At 36.4% G+C, this 19,142-nt stretch overlaps 1 protein-coding gene and 1 long non-coding RNA gene across 2 annotated transcripts in view; one reads left to right on the top strand and one right to left on the bottom strand.

Moving 5' to 3' along the window:
* The first annotated feature begins 238 nt into the window (after positions 1–238).
* Positions 239–1,155, top strand: LOC123319822. Its single transcript, XR_006538654.1, has 3 exons — positions 239–366; positions 436–720; positions 770–1,155. It is a non-coding gene; the product is annotated as an uncharacterized LOC123319822 (long non-coding RNA).
* Positions 1,156–4,881: 3,726 nt separating this feature from the next.
* LOC123315105 overlaps positions 4,882–19,142 on the bottom strand; it is a 34,354-nt gene continuing 20,093 nt past the window's right edge. Inside the window, exons 6-10 of the mRNA XM_044900681.1 lie at positions 18,599–18,802; positions 14,774–14,927; positions 9,901–10,273; positions 8,227–8,475; positions 4,882–5,709 (exon numbers count right to left, since the gene is read on the bottom strand). Coding sequence (XP_044756616.1) covers positions 4,956–5,709; positions 8,227–8,475; positions 9,901–10,273; positions 14,774–14,927; positions 18,599–18,802 — 1,734 coding nt within the window. The 3' untranslated portion in view covers positions 4,882–4,955. The remainder of the gene's footprint in view (positions 5,710–8,226; positions 8,476–9,900; positions 10,274–14,773; positions 14,928–18,598; positions 18,803–19,142) is intronic.

Genomic DNA, 19,142 nt, shown 5'->3' with positions numbered 1-19,142 from the left:
TTACAGAGTAGACATAACCAACTGCTAACTACATGGACGCTTGAAGAGCGGAACATCTGACCAAAGAGGAACCAGAGATATAGAAGGGGGGAGATTGAGCTTCGACCACTGCGCATCCTATTTTCATGGGACAAAAGTGGGTCCGCCATTTGTCAGGTCATAGCACGGTATTATGATCACGGTCTAACAATTTAGTGAATATTCTTGTCATTTAGCTGCCATTGCCTGCTGTCAAGTAAAAAGAATGTAAACAATAATAACAAATATGAACGTATTTTTGGTGATATTCAGCGGATTCGTGTGGTTTTATTAGCTTTTTTTCGCTGAATAGCAGGATATTTACGATGGCTTACTTCACAATTATAGGTAAGTTCCCAATTATATCAATTTTTGAATATCTTTGATAGATTTACAAATTTTTTAAACTTGTTTCAGTATTTCTCCTTCAAAATTGATGAAAAGACTCATCGAATTGAAAAAACTCCATATAGAAGGAAATTATACAATTAAGTCTCTTAAAAATAAAATACAACACATGAAAGAAGTGATGGACTTTTTGAGACAAGATCAACGTATTTCTGAAAATGCTGCCCATCATTGGGAGAAATCTTTCGATTCAGTGCCACATTGATGAAGAGACATTTAAAAAATGTAGAGAATGATACTGTGACCCTAAAAGTTCCAGTCTTGAGGGAATTGTAATATTCTTCAAAAATCAAGGTAAGATGAGATATGAAACTGAGATGATTTTATTTTTTGTTTGTTTCAGAGGGACTTCATGTACCATCATATGGAATTATAACGATATATCAATCAGGAATTTGATGATTTCAACTGAAAATAGAGTTTCAAGAGATGAAAATTTTCTCGAAGCATTTGCAACAATTCAATCCCAAAAATTTTATGATCAAGTTGATGATTTGTTCCCTTCCTTGAAAGAACATTTTTTATATTCTTCAGTGATTGGAGGACATTATGGCTTTCTTTTAGTGAAAAATATTGCCAGATCTCATTTTAAAATTAGAATATTCAATCTGTAAAAAGTTTATACTGAAAAATTCAAGGTTCTGCAATTAGAAGACTTCATCAGTTGATTTTATGCAGCAATCGATACTGGATATACAATATTGTATAAATAAAATGAATAGAAAAATGTTTTTTTCTTTTATATATTTAATACCAGTAGCTACTGAAAAATTTATCGACTTGTTAGCTTTCATCATATCATGTCTTACTTCCAATAAAAAATATCAGATCAATTTATCCACTTTGTGCAAAAAATTTAGTGTCCTTCAGATAGAAAAAATCGTGTTTCCTTAGAAACAGAAAGTAAAAATTAAAACTTGAAAGCAGAGTTCCAGAATTGCATCTCGAAGGAAAGTGGACGAGCAATTTTTCAGGTTACTTTCCTCTGATCGTAATTAGTAGTGAAAAGAAGCGATTCTGGAACAAACCAAATATTGGTGACGCTTCGAAGTCTATATATATCAAACTACCCCATAAGACCAAATTGCTAGAATCTTCGAAATCATGGATTTTATTTTGAAAACGTTACCTAATTAGAAAAGACGAAAAGAAGAAAAGACAATTAAATTAAAATTCATCGTTGTTTACAAACGCTTGAATATAATTCAAAAGGATTCATTGGTTTAGATGATATGTTCAATATTTGGACATCTCATTATATTCACCAGAATACATAAAACAAAAAATTTTTTCCTTCGTTGACATTTTTGGTATTCATTTTGTATTGTACTGAAGAAATAAGAAACGAATTGACCGAAAAATCATAATTTCAAGTACTGTTATCAACGAAATCATAACATTCAAATTCTGAATTTTACGTGCCCCTGTATATAACTCTTGCCACATGCTCACTACTCTGTAATCTGTGCACATGCTATCACTTTTAGGCGGTGCTGTATATATTTCCTGACAAATGGCGGCCTTCAATTTTAGCCAGTTCGCGCAGCTTGAAGCTCAATCTCCCCCCTTCTATATCTCTGAGAGGAACTCTTCCATAGCCTACTAGAAGTTCCTAACTCTAGTAGGCTATGACTCTTCTTCCTCTTTGATCTGACTTCAATCATAGACATGTTACAGAGGGTGACAGATAAGTAACAATGTTGCCAACACAAAGGCAATCGCCAAATAAAATATTTCCACAGGTGCCCTGCAAGAAGATATACCTAATCTACATATAAAAAAGAAGCGTCCATAGACTTTTGGCAATCCGTTTATCCAGTTATCCAATTAACCAACTATCACGAAATTCAAGAGATTTGATTCATAATTTTTTGAAACCCTTCTTTCGAGCAAAAAGGGTCATACTCTCAGATATTTACATTCACTTTGAAACAACAGAAGATTGCGGAGATTTCCTTCCTTTAGCGCTCACTACAATAATTCAAAACAAAGGTCTCTTTAGTGATCATCCGGCACGAAATGAATGCTACACATAGGGGTTCTTCATTACTGACTGGGTGATAATTTTCCCGGTAACTTTTCCTTTAATTCGTTTTTATTTTTTGTCAACTCTTCAAATAAAATTTAGTTCCCTATTTTGAAATCCAACGAAAAAAGTTTCAAACAAAATTTACAATTTTTTTATGAAGAATGAGAATCTGCACCAAAAATATACCTGTCCATAAAAAAATTTAAAGTTTACCTTGAAATAATCCTGAAGACAAGGTTGTTGAAACAAAATAGTTCATATTCTTTCCCCCTCATTGATACATAACAATTTTCATTTGGAACATTTCTCCCTAAAGTAAATAGTTTTTGAAATAATTCACTGTCTAAAGGCACCATGTATAGATTACCGAATTTGTTGCGGGCCACTGCACTGGTAGCGGTGGCGGGTTTGGTAATCCGAACAACATGTTGACGTATTAATCGAAGTGAATTATGAAAGAAATTGATGAAAGCGTGATTTCCTAGTTTATTTCGACTTTGAACAAGAGAAAAGAAGTCTCACAGTAGGACTGACTACTCCGAACATTGGTCCTTTGAGCTAAAACGAATCGAATACTTATTTGAAATACACACTGCGCAAAAAAATTAACGCACATTATGGAAATCTCAAATTTATTCTACAAGTACACCTTCACTTGATAATTATTTTTATCAGAATTATGCATGCATATGTCATCCACTTTCAACGGCTTTCTTCAATACAGATGTTTTTTCCCAGCAGGAATAAAAAAAGATGATATTATCAGATTTTGAATGTATTGGCTCCATAGTCCATTCTAAACTCAGTTGTTCTCGATCAATTCTAGTGATCAATAGTTTTTCTTTCGTTTGATTTTCTACACTCGATCGCTATGCAACGCGAAACACGCAATTTGACCCAAGAGGAATGTGCCCAAGCGGTAGTTTTGCGAGAAGAAGGGTGGACAAGAATTGCAGAAAGGTTTGGAGTTTCCCATACAAGTGTGTCCAGAATGTTGCAGCGATTCAGGGAGACATGTATGAATGTCCGAAGACCAGGACAGGGTAGACCACGGGTAACAACTGCCATTCAAGAATGTTACTTGAGAGTTTCTTCGTTGAGACAACGGTTTGCTCGCCTCCTTCAAATTCAGCTTGAGCAAACTCATGAGGTGTAAATTAGCATTCAGACAATAAGAAATCGCCTCAGAGAATATTATTTAAGGCCTCGTGTTGCGGCAAGAGGCCCAGCTCTTACCCCAGCTCATCGAAGGGCGCGTTTGGATTTTGCGAGAGAGCATATCCATTGGGAAGAGGCCGATTGGGAAAGAGTTTTCTTCACAGATGAGTCTAGATTCTGCCTCTACCATTGTGATCGACGTTCCCTTGTATACAGACGTCCACATGAAAGATATGCTCAGTGCAATTTCCTGAATACTACTGGTTTCGGGGGAGGATCGATTATGGTATGGGGTGGAATATCTTTGACCGCTCGCACAGACCTCTAGTGGTCGTTGATAATGGAGCTATGAATGCTGATAAGTATATAAGGAACATTCTTGAGGAGCATGTAGTACCATTTGCCCCATACATTGGGGAAAATTTCATTTTATGGACGATAATGCCAGACCCCATCGTGCTCGCATCGTTCAGGAGTACCTTGAAGAGGTTGAAGTCTCTCGAATGGAATGGCCAGCAAGAAGTCCAGATCTCAATCCGATTGAGAAGGTTTGGGACAAAGTATTAGAGTATTAAATCACTTATCAGCATTTCAGTATTTTGAAAATTGTTCATTTTTCTTTTTTCACATAAGATTCGGTGAAATCCTGAATTTTTCTTCCATTTTATGTGTCTTGTTTCGTTCAAAACCTTCCCGAGGGAACATAAAAAATAAGTTATAAAGTCAATGTAGAGTTAACTAGCAGAACTCCTTCAAGGGAATATTATAAGAAGATTCGTAATGAGACCAATGATGCTGTGAATAGAGAGAAAAAATAGTATAGTACTTCTCATGGACAAGAAAAAATTTATGGCCTCTTGGACAAGTAAAAAGGGTATATGAAGGTGAAGATGGGAAAGACAGATACGTCCTGTCGTCAAAATTTGTAAATTACTTAACAGTAGGTACTTAATTGAAATTTGAAAACAAGATATGTTTGTGATTTCATCACGACGGGGGAGAACGTTGTTCATTTTATCAAACTCACCTTGAATGATTCAGTTTTGTTATGATTGACCAATTTTGGAAGATTATTTTGAGGTTGATGAATTAATCTAAGAGAATTATAAAAAAATTGATAAATGCGCGATATCCTAGTATATTTCGGCTTTGAACAAGAGAAAAGAAGTCTCAAGTAGGACCGAGTAGTTCGAACACAAATAACTTTGAGAGAACAGGTTTTTTAATCGGGAAAAAGGAAGGTGTGATTACATCAAGAAACATCAATATAAAAAGAAAGATATTTGTATTTAAATATATAGGCACATATTTTTAATAATTTTATAAAACATTTATTCAGTCACTACTTTTTATGACGAAAGGAAGAGATGTAACTTGAGATAAGTTTCTCTATATCCTCAACGAGTAATTCAGTGAAACCTAAATCAAAAAGTTTCATAAACACACTCATTTTATTACAGTGATTTGCTGCTTCTTTCAAAGCAAAAGTAACAGTTTCTAACCGCAAGATATTAGTGTTAGACTCTAGAGACCATTTGTAAATAATTGGTATGTTTTCTGCAGACAGACAAAACTGCTTAACACATATAGTGAGATAAAGGCACAATTCATCCAATAAATATCGATGACAAAGTGTAATTATATCCAATATAATATGAGTTTCTAACTGAATGTCTTTTGGTTCGGCCATATCAAGATCACAATTCAATAGATATACCAAGCATTTCAATGAACGGTAGTTAGTTTGCTTTAGTTTCACATATTCTTCATTTGATTCTTTGAAAGAACCATTCAGTAGAGTGTTGAAAAAATAAGATTTTTCGCATAGGGCATCCCGGTCTGCGCTCAAACATGAGTTATCATCTAGCACAAAGGTCACCACATTTTTACAGTCCTCTGGAAGTTCATAGTTTCCGATGAACATCTTTTCCTTGAACAATCCCCGTTGGCATGGACTAAGCATATTTAAATGTTTTATCTCCAGGACACATAATACTTCGAGACATTTTTCTCTAAGCTTTTCATCTTTCAAGCAATCCGATAAGATCTTCATACCCTCATACTTTATCATCAAAGTATGCAAAGTAGTTTTGCACCTGTTGAAAAAGAGTTTGATTAGAGAAGCTAAAAATAGTTTCTACTTTGGTTGTGAAAAAGGAATATTTTGCAGTGGATGAACAATACCTTTGTTCGCAGTACAATTCTGAACTGGTTCTGATATTATGCGAATTCTTAAATTTGATTGGTACACGATTCTGCGGATATATCATGTTTGCAGGTGACAACGGGTTGTTTTTTGTTTTTGCATTGATTAAAATTCGAACTATTCACTGCTATGAGAACACCGCTTCAGAATTGCACCGCGAAGAAAGCTAATAATAACGATGCCCTCAAAAATAATTGTACCTGAGAAATTTTATGTCATTTCGACGCGTGGGCAAAATGCCATCACCATGGGTTTACAGTTTCATCAAACCCTGCCATCATCAACTAATCACAAAAATTCGAAAGATGTGATGAAATTTGAAGCTTTGCAAACATTTTAATGAATTGCACACTTATGTATATTGTTTCAACATCATCGCGAACTTTTTCCATGTTATTGAGAAATATTCTTATATCCCACTCATTTCTTAGAGAATATCATCAGAAAGGCTATTTGAAATACATACTATCAAAAACCTAGGTGAGGTATGAGTTATAAGGAATTTTCAAAATACCCATCAATTAGGAAGCAGGGAGTCACATTTTAAGCATAATGCATGGCCTACTAGAATGACAGAGGCAAGAAGGCTCTTACAAGAAGTGATATCTAGGTCTTGGAAACATTTCGGACGTTTGGAGTTGTCCTTTAGTTGCAAGTTGCAGGTGGTCGAGTCGGTAAAAGATTCGTGTTCTTGAGGTTTTTTCTTAGATAGGAAAAAACTTAATGAAGATAAGTGTTAGAATTAAGAGAAGGTCACCATACACACACAACTACAACGGGATGTCTAGTTCCTGCGTTACTTGCCACAATAATTTTATCGTCAACACAAAGATGATCAAATGCGACTTCTGTAAGTCAGAATATCATACACAATGTACACGAATAAAAGATTCGCTTTACAAAGCAATTATAGAAGACAACAATATAGAAAACCTTTAATGACCTAAAAACTGAGATAACAACATTAAAGGAATCCAACATTGACCTGGTACGCCATTTATCTTCGCGAGATTCCCATGAAACCAATAGAATAAGGATTCATAATGAGAAAAACGTGAAGTCCAATGAATTGAAGGAAAAGAATTCTGAGAGTTCGGAAAAAGTTCAAGAAAAAACAGTGAAAAAGACGAGCTTTGCGGAGAGAACAAACAATAAAGCATCGTTGAAGGAAGTAAATTCAGTTGTGGATGACCAACAGATAGAAGAAGAACCATTTACAGTAGTAACTAACGCCAAGAAGAAAAGGAACAACTTCGTAAAGGGCACTGCAACCCCCAACAGCCAACAGCTTACTAAAACCAGCTGCAAAAGGAAGAAACTGGATATGGATTGGCGGTCTGCAATCAAATGATACAACAGCTGAGAATATCCAATCATATGCGAGAGAACAATGGCCTAATAAGGACATCTTATGTTTTGATTTAAAGTCTAAAACGCCTAAGAGGTCCTTCAAATTCGGTAGCAGCGACATGTCACTCGAGGAGCTCCTTCAACCTGGAGCATGGCCTGATGGAGTAAGAATTAGATCATTTCGAAATTCGCAATAAATTCGATATCATACAGATTCTGCCACTCTCCAATGACCAATAATAAAAAATATGCCTCTAGCCTCAACTTGCTATTACCAAAATGTTAGAGGACTGCGCACCAAATTAAATGAGTTTTCACTTCACTTGCAATCTCCAATATAGACTATGATGTGGCTTTCTCCAGATTTTAATAATGCTGAATTAGGCTTGAATAACTATAATATCTATAGAAAACACAGAGACAGTAACACGAGTACTAAAAAAATTGGAGGTGGTGTCCTAGTGGCCATTAAGTTAAATTTCATGTCTCAGTTCAATTTCGATTCTAATATCGAACAAATTTTGGTGCTGATGAAAGCAAATTCCGAAGCTTTCATTTTATCTAATGTTTATTTTCCACCGAGCAGTACCGATTCACAGTATGAATCCTACCTAAATGAATTCGAAAAAATGGTTGATATCTACGATAATGTAAATCTGAGCTGCTGTGGAGACTTAAATATGTCTGGCGAATGTTGGGACACATCTGATAAGAACAGTTTTTGTGTTATGACTAGGCCGCAGTTTATCTTGAGTAATACAGCAGCAGTTCTCAATTTAAATGTAATAAATACAACAAGGAATATAAAAAATGCATTATTAGATCTTATATTTGTTTCATACGATGATACCCACGTTACAAAATCCCCTGATGAACTGGTTCGGTGCGACCACGTTCACACACTGTACAACAAGAATATATTGAAAAAAATTCTAATCTGTTGAGTTAATGCTAGTCAAAACTATGAACTTTTTTGGTGATTCCACTTCTTGACTGCTTAGTTTATATAAAAATATTTAAATAAAATGCCTAGTATTTTTCTAAATATGCAGCTTACCCCACAATATACGGAATTGCCATAGCAATCTGTTTCTTTTGTTCTTCATTTCCACATATCAATCTGTTTGCGATGTCCCCTTTTCCACAACCAGACTCTATCAAAACAGTGAATTTTCCTAAAACTTGCTCGCCTACCAGTTGAAAATGAGAGCATATTTCACAATCAGAGCCATGATCTGTTTTATTCAAAGAAAATATTGCATAGATCACGTCGGACTGCATCATTGGTATAAGGTTTTCGTTAACTCTGAAAAATAAAAGATTATTAAGTCATATGATGAAGCCCATTATAATTACTATTATTACACAGGGATATTCACGGAAGGTCAATACTCCGTGGAAAATATTTTCGGAATAATAGATATTTTGAAATATTTCATCAGTTAGTAGAAAATTTAAGTGTAACCACAGCCGTTTCGTTTCGGGTAATGTGCACACTTTTTCATAAGTGTCTCTTCTAAAGGTCCTTTTATAATCGTGAGTTTCACATTTTGTTGAATGCGTGATCGATAAATTCGGTTTTGAACGACCCGCACTTTTGATTTTTTATTATTCTTCTGATGTCAGCGAAGAAAAACGAATTGTTTTCAAATATTGTACGCTAATGCAAATCGAATTCTCCAAATTTTTCGGTAATAATTGCGCGAATACAAAAAACACGGTGGACAGTAGCTCACCCACGGCCACGCACGACGACACGACTTAAGCTAAGGTCACATGTATCCGTTTGTCCGAAAAAAATTAGTACGAATTGACATTTAATTCCGTGACTATAAACGGTATGTCACATGCCTCCTAGTACAGCGGAAAGTTTTACAAATCGAAGAAAACCTCAAAATTTGGTTTAAACCGACATTAAACGTTCTGTCTTGTATCGCTGACTAGATTTGATAAAATAATCGAATTTGCCGTGGAAAACCTTTTATTTTCAAGAGGACCCCCTCCAACAGTATGAAAAATAAACATTGTATTGAGGTTAGGTTAGTTAGGTGATGTTCCATCCTATATATGTTACAATATTTTAACTGTGGACCAATAAGAGAGCCGTCGTATTATCGTGCCGTCGGATAAATGGATACATGTGACCTTAGCTTTACGAAGTACACATGCTGGATGTGTACCTATGTCAGCTAAATACTATAGACTGTTACGGGACGTGTAGGACGCGAGGGGTAGCTGCTGCACCAATTCAGGATCAGTTCGAGAGAGCAGTCTACGCGTACATTTGTATTGGCGTTCAAAGTAGTTGTCAAGTAAGTTAGCCCGCCGTCTGTAGTCTGAAATACATCGGAAATGAAAAATCAAATTAAATACCCAAATGGAAAACGTCCCGTTCACGTCAAACCCAAAAGTAAATTCCTTTAGATGAAGATATTATTTGGAGGTAAACGCGCACATGTTCATTTATTGAGCAGCCGCTACTGGTTTCTATGTATTTGAACAATGGCGATGTCTATCTATCATAATGAAAAGTGTCCACTTTTAAGTTTAGCTACAAAAAGGTATAGCAGCTAAAAACTACGTTTAAGTACAAAATATCCATATTAAAAATTCCATTGCCTACACAGCGATGACTGTTATTGAACGCTCGTTACTTCTTGAAGACTCACCCAGAAGTTGTAAGTGAATAATAAAAATAATAAATAAAAAAAGGTACGGTAAAAAAACTTACGATAAAATTTTCATAATTACAGTTTTTGCGAGGGTCGTTGCTCTGCTTTCTCGGCCGAAATAACAAGCACATTTCACCAGAATCATAATTAGGGAATCTGAGCAAAGCTGAGAGGGTAACGGATAAATATTCCCATAGATCCTTATGAGTGATAGAGAATGATAAATCAATCGAAATTTCAAATCTTCCTCGGAAATTTTCTCAATATTCTCTAGAATATCGAAAGTATCCGATTTCTTTCCAATTTCATTGAAATCATCATTCTCTCCCTGAATCATTTGTGGTACTTCATAATCATTATCTTCATTTTCACTGCAGACTGGCGAGTAGTCTTCAGAATCACTCTCCTGAAGATAGAAGGTACTGGTTTCGCCTGGAAAGAAAAAATAAAATAAGTGGTTGAAATTGCTTTAGGAACCGAAAATATTGTTTCAAACACTTGAGTTAAACAATATACAGATGATGGACAAACATAAAATCCTGAATATGTCACATGAGTCCTTCCAACCAAAGAATTTTAGAGAGCATGCAACAATTATTTTTCAGAATGGTTAGTCGAAAAGCCTTGTTAATAGAATTTTTCATTCTTCCAATCCTGCAACACCACGGGATTACCCTGCTTCTGACGACAAAAATAACAAATATATCAAACTGATTCTATGATTGTCCCCTATTATAAAAAGACAGTCAGATCCCTATTTTTGCGGTTAAAGGATAGCGATCCAGACTATAGACAATCATGTTCAGTTTATAAAATATATTGTAGGGATTGTGTGGCTTCGTACATCGGTCATACAAAGCAGTATTTCGGTACCAGACTGAAACAACATCAGATTGTAAGAAACAGTCGGACTCAACAGCTCTTGTACAACATGCCTTGAAGGACAAAAGTTTGATTTTGAGGACGCAAAGATTTCGTACAGGGTATAGGGAGGCTGGTTTAGAAGGAATTTCAAGAAGATGCTGTTCTTCAAAAGGCACCCTAATTCAATCAATGCGCGGTCTGATATAGGTCCACTAAACATGGCATATAAAAATCTCATCAAAAATAATAAATGGATCACGCCTTCATAGTAAGGCAGGTGAATAATAAACGAATTAATTCAGATGCATAACATCCGCAGATAATTAAATCACTAAATGTTACGATCTCAATCGAACTAAAAACTACCATCGCTTGAAGTATTACCAGAAATTTTCATTTCGTCGACAAAGAGTAGATGCCGACCATGATTTCGATCTCATTTGATCTCGTCAGAGCAACAAAACGTGTCCGTGAAGTTAGCACCCACTTTTTCGAAAATGAAGAAAATTTTTTTTGCATTCGTTAGTAACTATTTGTAACACAAAAACGTGAAGTTAGCACCCACATTTTCGAAAATGAAGATAATATTTTTGCATTCGTTTGTAACTCGTTAGTAACTATTTGTAACACAAAAATTTTCGCTTGTAACCTAACCTATGATGGGAAAATGACTCCCCCAAAATGTGAAGTTAGCACCCACATTTTCGAAAATGCACAGAACGCGTTCTAACCCAAAATAAACTTTCGAAACTCCAGAAAACAGCATGCCTCATGATTTCGGGGGCATTCCGCTCTACTCCAACTGCGTCCATGGAGATGCTATTAGACCTCCCTCCCCTTCACATTTTTGTCCAGGGAGAGGCAAGACTAGCAGCCCACAGGCTCCACCACTTTACCGTAAATGAGCCTGACAAACTCACTTTCGTGCCCAGTCGTCTATCAGTCCAACTGGAGACAGACGAGGTGATGGGCATGAGAACTGATCAAATAATCACCAGAACCAGCACGGATGGAACCTTCAGTTCTCTGATTCCAAGCAGAGACGAATGGCTCCGTCACAAGGAATTCTATCTACAAGGACCTTGCTGGTTTACTGATGGCTCCAGAACCAGTCAGGGATCTGGAGCCGGAGTCTACAGCCGTAGACCGCTGACTAAACTCAGTGCTAGTCTGGGAAAGTCGACGACAGCTTTTCAGGCAGAAATCTTCGCCATTGATCTGTGCGCAAGCCATTTGCTTAACATTGGTTGGGCGGGCAGATCAATAAAAATCCTAACGGATAGTCAAGCTGCGATTAAATCTCTCGCGGCAGACAAATGCAACTCGGCACAGGTATTTGAATGCAGATCTAAACTCTACAAATTGGGAAGTTCAAACAGACTGCAACTGATTTGGGTACCTGGACACTCTGGCTTCAGTGGCAACGATGCATCGGATGCTCTAGCCAGAGAAGGCGCAACATCAATGCTTATTGGCCCGGAACCTGGTAAAGGAATTTCAAATTCCTTAATCAGGAACCGAAACAACAGCTAGATAAGGCAAAAGGTCCTGGAGCACTGGCGCAACCGTTCTGGACTGCGTCACTCGCATAAGGCTATTTCAGTGCCTGCCAGCCCATAAACCAGTCGTTGGCTAGGATTTTCTAGAACAAATCTGAGATATATAATGGCAGATCTATAATTCACAGGACACTGCAGACTCAGAGCCCACCTTAAAAAGCTTAGCATCGTCGATGACCCGCTCTGCAGACTCTGCTTAGAGGAGGACGAAACAATTGAGCATATCCTCTGTGAGTGCCCGGCGGCAAACAGGGTTAGACATGGAGTTTTTGGTTCTCCGAAGATGATCCTAGAGGAACTCAAGAATCACTCCCCCTCCGACATCATCTCCTTCTTGGACAGGATGGGACTGGAGGGAGAGATCTAGCTCTATGAGCTTGCCTGTGTGCTACAATAGACCGCTTGGTCGCAGTGGCAGGTTTGGGTTTATCCGTCCAACACACCCAGCAATCAGTAATCAGTAATCAGTATGGGCTATTAGGAACTTAAATTCGATTTTCCATAGCCACCCGAGAAGTCAATCATTCTTGAATGAACTATATGTTAATGCACCAACGCGAATGACCGACTTATAGTCGGGCCTACAAAACAGTCGGAGCGCGCTCCATTTTTGCACCCGTCACGATTGTCGGTGAAGCATATAGATTTCTCTTGTTTCAACGCACACGAACGACAGTTTAGTCGGTTCTTGATCTCTATTCTGTTGTGAATTACTGTACGCGTGCGTATTGAATAGTAGGTACACGATCAAAAATAGATATCGACATTGAAAAATTAATCTGTGAGGTGCAGAAGAGGATACATTTGTACGATACCTCAACAGCAGAGAACTCGAATAAAATACTGAAGAAGAAACTTTGGGAGGAAATGTGTGTTCAGTTGATTGATGACTGGGATAAATTCAAAAAGAGGTGTAAAATTGGCTTTTCATTAAACGCTGAGAAATTACTGGATGCAACCAAAATATCCTATTTCTGCTTCTCATTCTTCGGTACCTCAAATAAACCGCAACACATCTCAACGTATTCCTATCTATCTCTTGTTACAATCAATGACTGAATGATCGTTCGTTTGCGTTTATTACCGATTTTCTCACTAGACTGTCGTCCGTGTGCGTTGACCTCCTACGAAATAGTCGACAATATACGCCAGAACAATATTTCTTCGAATCGCGTCAAACAACTACTAAAATAGTTGTTTTTGACAGGTTGCTCTGATTAAATTTTTCAATTTAGTAAGCAACTAACTAAAATCTTTCCTGTTGTAAAAACTGAGATTGTTTTTAAAGACCTCTAATTTTCCTTGGCACCCAGATATTTTCGGACACTCGTGTATTCATGAAAAAGGTTTATTTAAGTGCCCTTCATAGATAGATAGATAGATAGATAGTATTTATTCATCTCTTAGTATTCACGAATACAAGAAAAAATGTCAAACAATATAAACCCTACACAACCATGTGTTTGTTTACCTTACAATATTCCAAGAATTCATTAACATTGTATGGTTCACAAGTAATTACAAACTTAAACAACTTTTTCAAAAACATTTTCTCAACATCGATAGTATGAAATTTTACAGGCAGGGAATTAAGCATCCTGATACACATATACTGTGCATTATTTTGTGTCAGTGTTAGACTATGTATTGGGTATATATATTTCACAATCTGTCTGGTCCTAGTGTTCACATTTCTAAATTCTTCGAAAAGTTCTGGGTGCTGTATGAGAAATTTAATGCTGTTATATATGTAAAGACCCATAAGGGTAAGAATATTATTCATTCGGAAAACACCTCTACAAGTCTGTCTGTACTTCATACCTAGCATAGTTCTCAATGCAATTTTTTGTTTAACGAATAAAGAATCAGAAAATGAACTATTTCCCCAGCAGACAATACCATATGATAATATTGATTGAATATTTGCAAAATATACAGTTCTCAAAGTTGATACATCAACCGACCTTTTTAATACATTAATGGAATAGATAGCAGAGTTAAGTCTTCTTTCTAGAGACTCAACATGAACCTTCCACTTCACATTGCAGTCCATGTGAACCCCAAGAAATTTGGTGGAGTTGCATACCGTAACACATACACCATCCAGCTTTATTTCACAAGGTAATTCATAGCTAGCTCTATCTGTATGAAAAATAACACACTCTGTTTTACTTGCATTCAAGCTTAAATCATTGCTGAGGCACCAGTTCTTCACGCTAATGAAGACATCATTCAATTCAATTGCCACCCTACTCAAATCTTTCAAAATTTTGACTATATTAGTATCATCTACAAATATAATTATATTGAGTGATTGATCAATGTAAAATGGAAGATCATTAATATAGATTAAAAACAAGAGAGGGCCTAAAATATGCGGCGATCAAAGAAAACAAAACACTCGCTTGGTTCGTATGTAATAGAACTCATGGCTGGAGTGGTGGCTGTGGAACTTCTTGTATAATCTACCAAATTTATTAGCATAGTAAAAATATAGAACAAAAATTACCTGGTGGTGTAGGAGCTCTTGGCGAGGCCCAGGGTGATGTGATCATTTCAGACTCACTACCGGTACCAGGACTTGATGGTCGGAAAGGGGGTAAAGCAATATTTGGGATATCTATTTCTTCATCGCTTGAATCTGGTAATGAATCCCAAAAACGCTACAAGAGATTAAATAAATTTAGATTGTCGAACAAGATAATTCACAATGGTATTTCAGATTTTTCGTTTATGTTGTTCAACATATGTATATTATAGTCCAGTCACGTTAGCCCAAAATAGGGGTCAAATAGGGAGTGAGAGTTAGTGCGCTCGACACTCGTATAAACCTTTACTTTGGCTCTCTAAAAGTTGTCTCAAAAGTTTCATAAAATCTCCAGTCTGCGTCGAGAGTGATTCAATGTCAAAGGTAAAAAAATCTGTTTTTCGCGATCATCTCGGTTTCAATGGCTTCAATAATCTATTATCAAATAATCAATGTTGTAGAGCATAAAATTTCGAACAAATTTTGTCTAAGACCTTTTTTCACACGGTCAAACTTAAAGGCAACCTTCAACTATCTGAACTGCAATGCAAGCTCAACCGTGAATCTCAGATTAATCATGCTAATGGTAATGATATGTATTTATTTTCCATTATCATCAGCAGGACCACAAAGAGAAAACAGGTCAACAAAACTAAACTATGAATAATCACAAGCGTTAACAAGCATGCTTGAATTCGAAAATTAAATAAGGTTTAGTAGTATTCATCATAAGTCGATGAAGTGAGTTACGGAAAGGAGTATAATTGAATATATAAAGATAAAAATATAATTCAACTCCGCCTGCATTGTCGCTGGGCGAATTGAATAGCTTAGGTGCGATGCTGTCCGTCCCAAGCCCGGATAAAGGAGGAGGGTTTTACATGGTGTTAGCAACTCCACCTTGTAAAACACTCAAACAGCATGCCTCGGACAAGGACGGATTCACGGAAACGACAATTGCAGAGGAAACATGGCATGAGTTTTGGTACATGGAATTTATTGAGTTGGTACCGACCAGGAGCGTCCACAGAAACGACTCAACAAATTGCTGAACAGGGATGTGACATATATCCAAGAAATAATATGACCAGGAGCCGGAAGTGTTATTCTATAGCGGAAACCAACATGGAATGCACCATTTTGGATCTGGATTTGTAGTAAATGAGAGACTTTTTCCAACTGTGATAAGACTTTAAACCGTAAACGATCGCTTCTGCTCCTTGCGTTTACGAGGACGATGGTATAATTACTGCCTTGTGCCTGTACACGCGCCAACAGAAAAAAAATTAAGAAACCAAAGACATATTCTATGAGCAACTCGGGCAACTTATCGAACAGAAAACCACTGGTATATCCAGAAACATCATACAATACAGTTTATTGAGTAAACAATGTTTGAGCATAAGGATATCCACAAACAAATATGGATCTCAAACGATGGGAAGACCCGGAACCAAATAGATCATGTGGTCATAGACGCCCGACATGCCAGCAGTTGTTTGGAAGTGAGGAACTTGCGAGGGGCAGATGCTGACTCAGATCATATTCTGGTGAGAGCAAAAAATGATTATTTGAACGGTCATTTTCTTTCCTCCTTGATACCTAACAATACTCTTTAAATATAAGTGAAATTTTTAGAAAATACCCGTCTTACAAAGTAGAAATCAACAGACAATTGGTATACGTTAGAAGTGAAGAAAATAGGTCCTTTCGTTTGCATAAAAAGTGTAGCACTTTTCTACACTCCATTTTAGTATTCGTTTGCTGATTGAATTTAAACCAGTGTAGAGGAGGTGTAGTTTATCTACATCTCTTTTTGGCTATGTGTAGATAAACTACACTTCATTTACGCTGCGCTGGTGTAAATCATATCGAGTGTAGAAAAGTGCTACAATTTTTTTGCAAACGGAAGGACCTTATTGTATATAGGGTGTCTACTTTTAAAGTGGCCAAACTTCAAGGGGGGATCAGATGAGTGATTTGCAACAAAAAATGTCATATAACACATGGAAGAAATGTTGACGGTTATTCTACAATTTAACATTTGTTGATTTCACGAAATATTTCAAGTTTTTTCATAAACTCAATCATTATTCAGTTTTCCTTGTATCCTCGTCAAATTTGACCACATATTCGGAAAGGGCAATAGATTTCCTACGAGATAAGATCTGTGTGCAGAAAAAAGTTTTATTGCGGGCGTGGTAAGGAGATGAACATCACGAGTCCGAAGTGAACAAAATTAGTCTTATTTTTCCAATGGTTTTATCGATGAAAAATTGATAATTATGCACATGTTTTCTTTTCAGTAAAAAACACCTCATTTAGTGTACTTTCGAATGGCATATCAACTTTTGTGCTTGCTGCTTATCCTCTGCCATAATATCATGGCTAACAAGATAACAACGAAAATGTCGAAAAATTCCAAATGTAGCGATATGTTGTTCATTTATGGATATGCGGATGGAAATGCTCGCGCAGCGGTTGGAAAGTACGTTTTCCCAACAGATGACAACCAAATGGGCAGACATTTGTACAAGTCTATCATGCGACCATTATTTCTCCTTTCCAACAAGTTAAGGGTCAATGTGTGGTTGGCAGTCATGAGAGGAGAACTTTTCGGACCAGTTATACTTCCCGATCGCCTTAATGCTGAAGAATTATTAGATTAATCCAAAGCAACTTGAAGACATATTGGACGAAATGCCCCTGTTCAACAGACGAAATATCTGGTCACAAATGGATGGCTGCTTAGCAGCCATGTTCGAGATCTATTGAATGAATATTTTGGGATGCAATGGACCAGAAGGTACGGTCTGGTAAGATGGCCACCAAGGAGCCCCTTCCTTACGCTTTTGGATTTTTATGTCTAGAATACTTTGAAAGAGAAAGTTTTTCAAATTCGCGTTCAGACTCGAGGGAGGCTCATCGATAGAATAAAATTGTGTTGTGCAGAAATGCGTCAGAAACGCTATGAACTTCGAAGAGTTGTAGATTCAGTACGAAAACGATGTGTCAAATGTATTAAACAAGGAGGAGGCGTTCTGAAAAAAAGTAGTAGAGTTCTGTTTTCTTTTTATTTTTCCATAAAATCTAAATTATTAAAATTGAGTTGATTTTTTTGTCATTATTTTGATTCAAGGTAAATTGATAATTTCCATGAGAATTATATCAAGATTCAATCATGAAGAGCTTCAAAATAGAGCAAATTCATGTTCGGAATTTTTCGACTTTTTCGTTGTTATCTTGTTCGCCATGACACTATGGCCTTGGATAAGCAGCTAGCACAAAAGTTGATATGCCATTCGAAAGTACACTGAATGACGTATCTTTTACTGAAAAAAAAAACATGTGTATAATTATTAATTTTTCATCGATAAAACCATTGGAAAAATAGGACTAACTTTGTTCACTTCGGACTAGTGATTTTCATCTCCTTACCACGCCCGCAATAAAACTTTTATCTGCACACAGATCTTATCTCGTAGGAAATCTATTGCCCTTTCCGAATATGTGGTCAAATTTGACGAGGATACAAGGAAAACTGAATAATGGTTGAGTTTATGAAAAAACTTGAAATATTTCGTGAAATCAACAAATGTTAAATTGTAGAATAACCGTCAACATTTCTACCATGTGTTATATGACATTTTTTGTTGCAAATCACTCATCTGATCCCCCCTTGAAGTTTGGCCACTTGTGTGTAGTAGACACCCTTTATATCGTACTTAAGAACTAAAATATTATTTAGTCTTGTAATGAATTGATTTTTACTATTGATTACGACCTGCAACATCATCAATTCCTTACCTTCCTGTTTGATGCTATGGAATCATTATTATCCTTTTTCCTCTCTAGTTTGTGTTTAATTTTCAAATACTTTCGGCTTCCAAGTAACTTTTCCAATTTATTGATGAGAACTTCGATTATATCATGTTTCAACTGCTGCTTCAATATATTTTGATGATAAATACACCTTTCGAAAGTTTCTAGAATCACGCATGATATTTCAATCTGAAAAAAAAAAAATAAAACTGTGTATTATAGAAAGGACGGTTCTAATCGATAATAATCATTAAGTCGATTCAAATACGATAAGATAATGATATTCAGACGCATCACACTAGCCGACATAAACAGCTCACGGGCTCTGGGCAATTCGATATTTGCCAGCATTTAATAGAGTCAGGAATTTTTGATATTATGGAACATTCTGCATGGAAAATGCAAAATTGTCTTAGAAAAGAAACGACACAAAACCTTGCCTTGCACCTAGATGAATGACGTAGGAACACCTTTACGGAAAAGCGGAGACATTGGCGGCTACAATAGAGAAATAATTGAGGTTGAAGAC

This window comes from Coccinella septempunctata, chromosome 1 (assembly GCF_907165205.1).
Source record: "Coccinella septempunctata chromosome 1, icCocSept1.1, whole genome shotgun sequence".
NCBI lineage: Eukaryota > Metazoa > Arthropoda > Insecta > Coleoptera > Coccinellidae > Coccinella > Coccinella septempunctata.
Note: the sequence above shows the minus strand (reverse complement) of the source record. Positions and strands in the feature narration are given on the sequence as shown.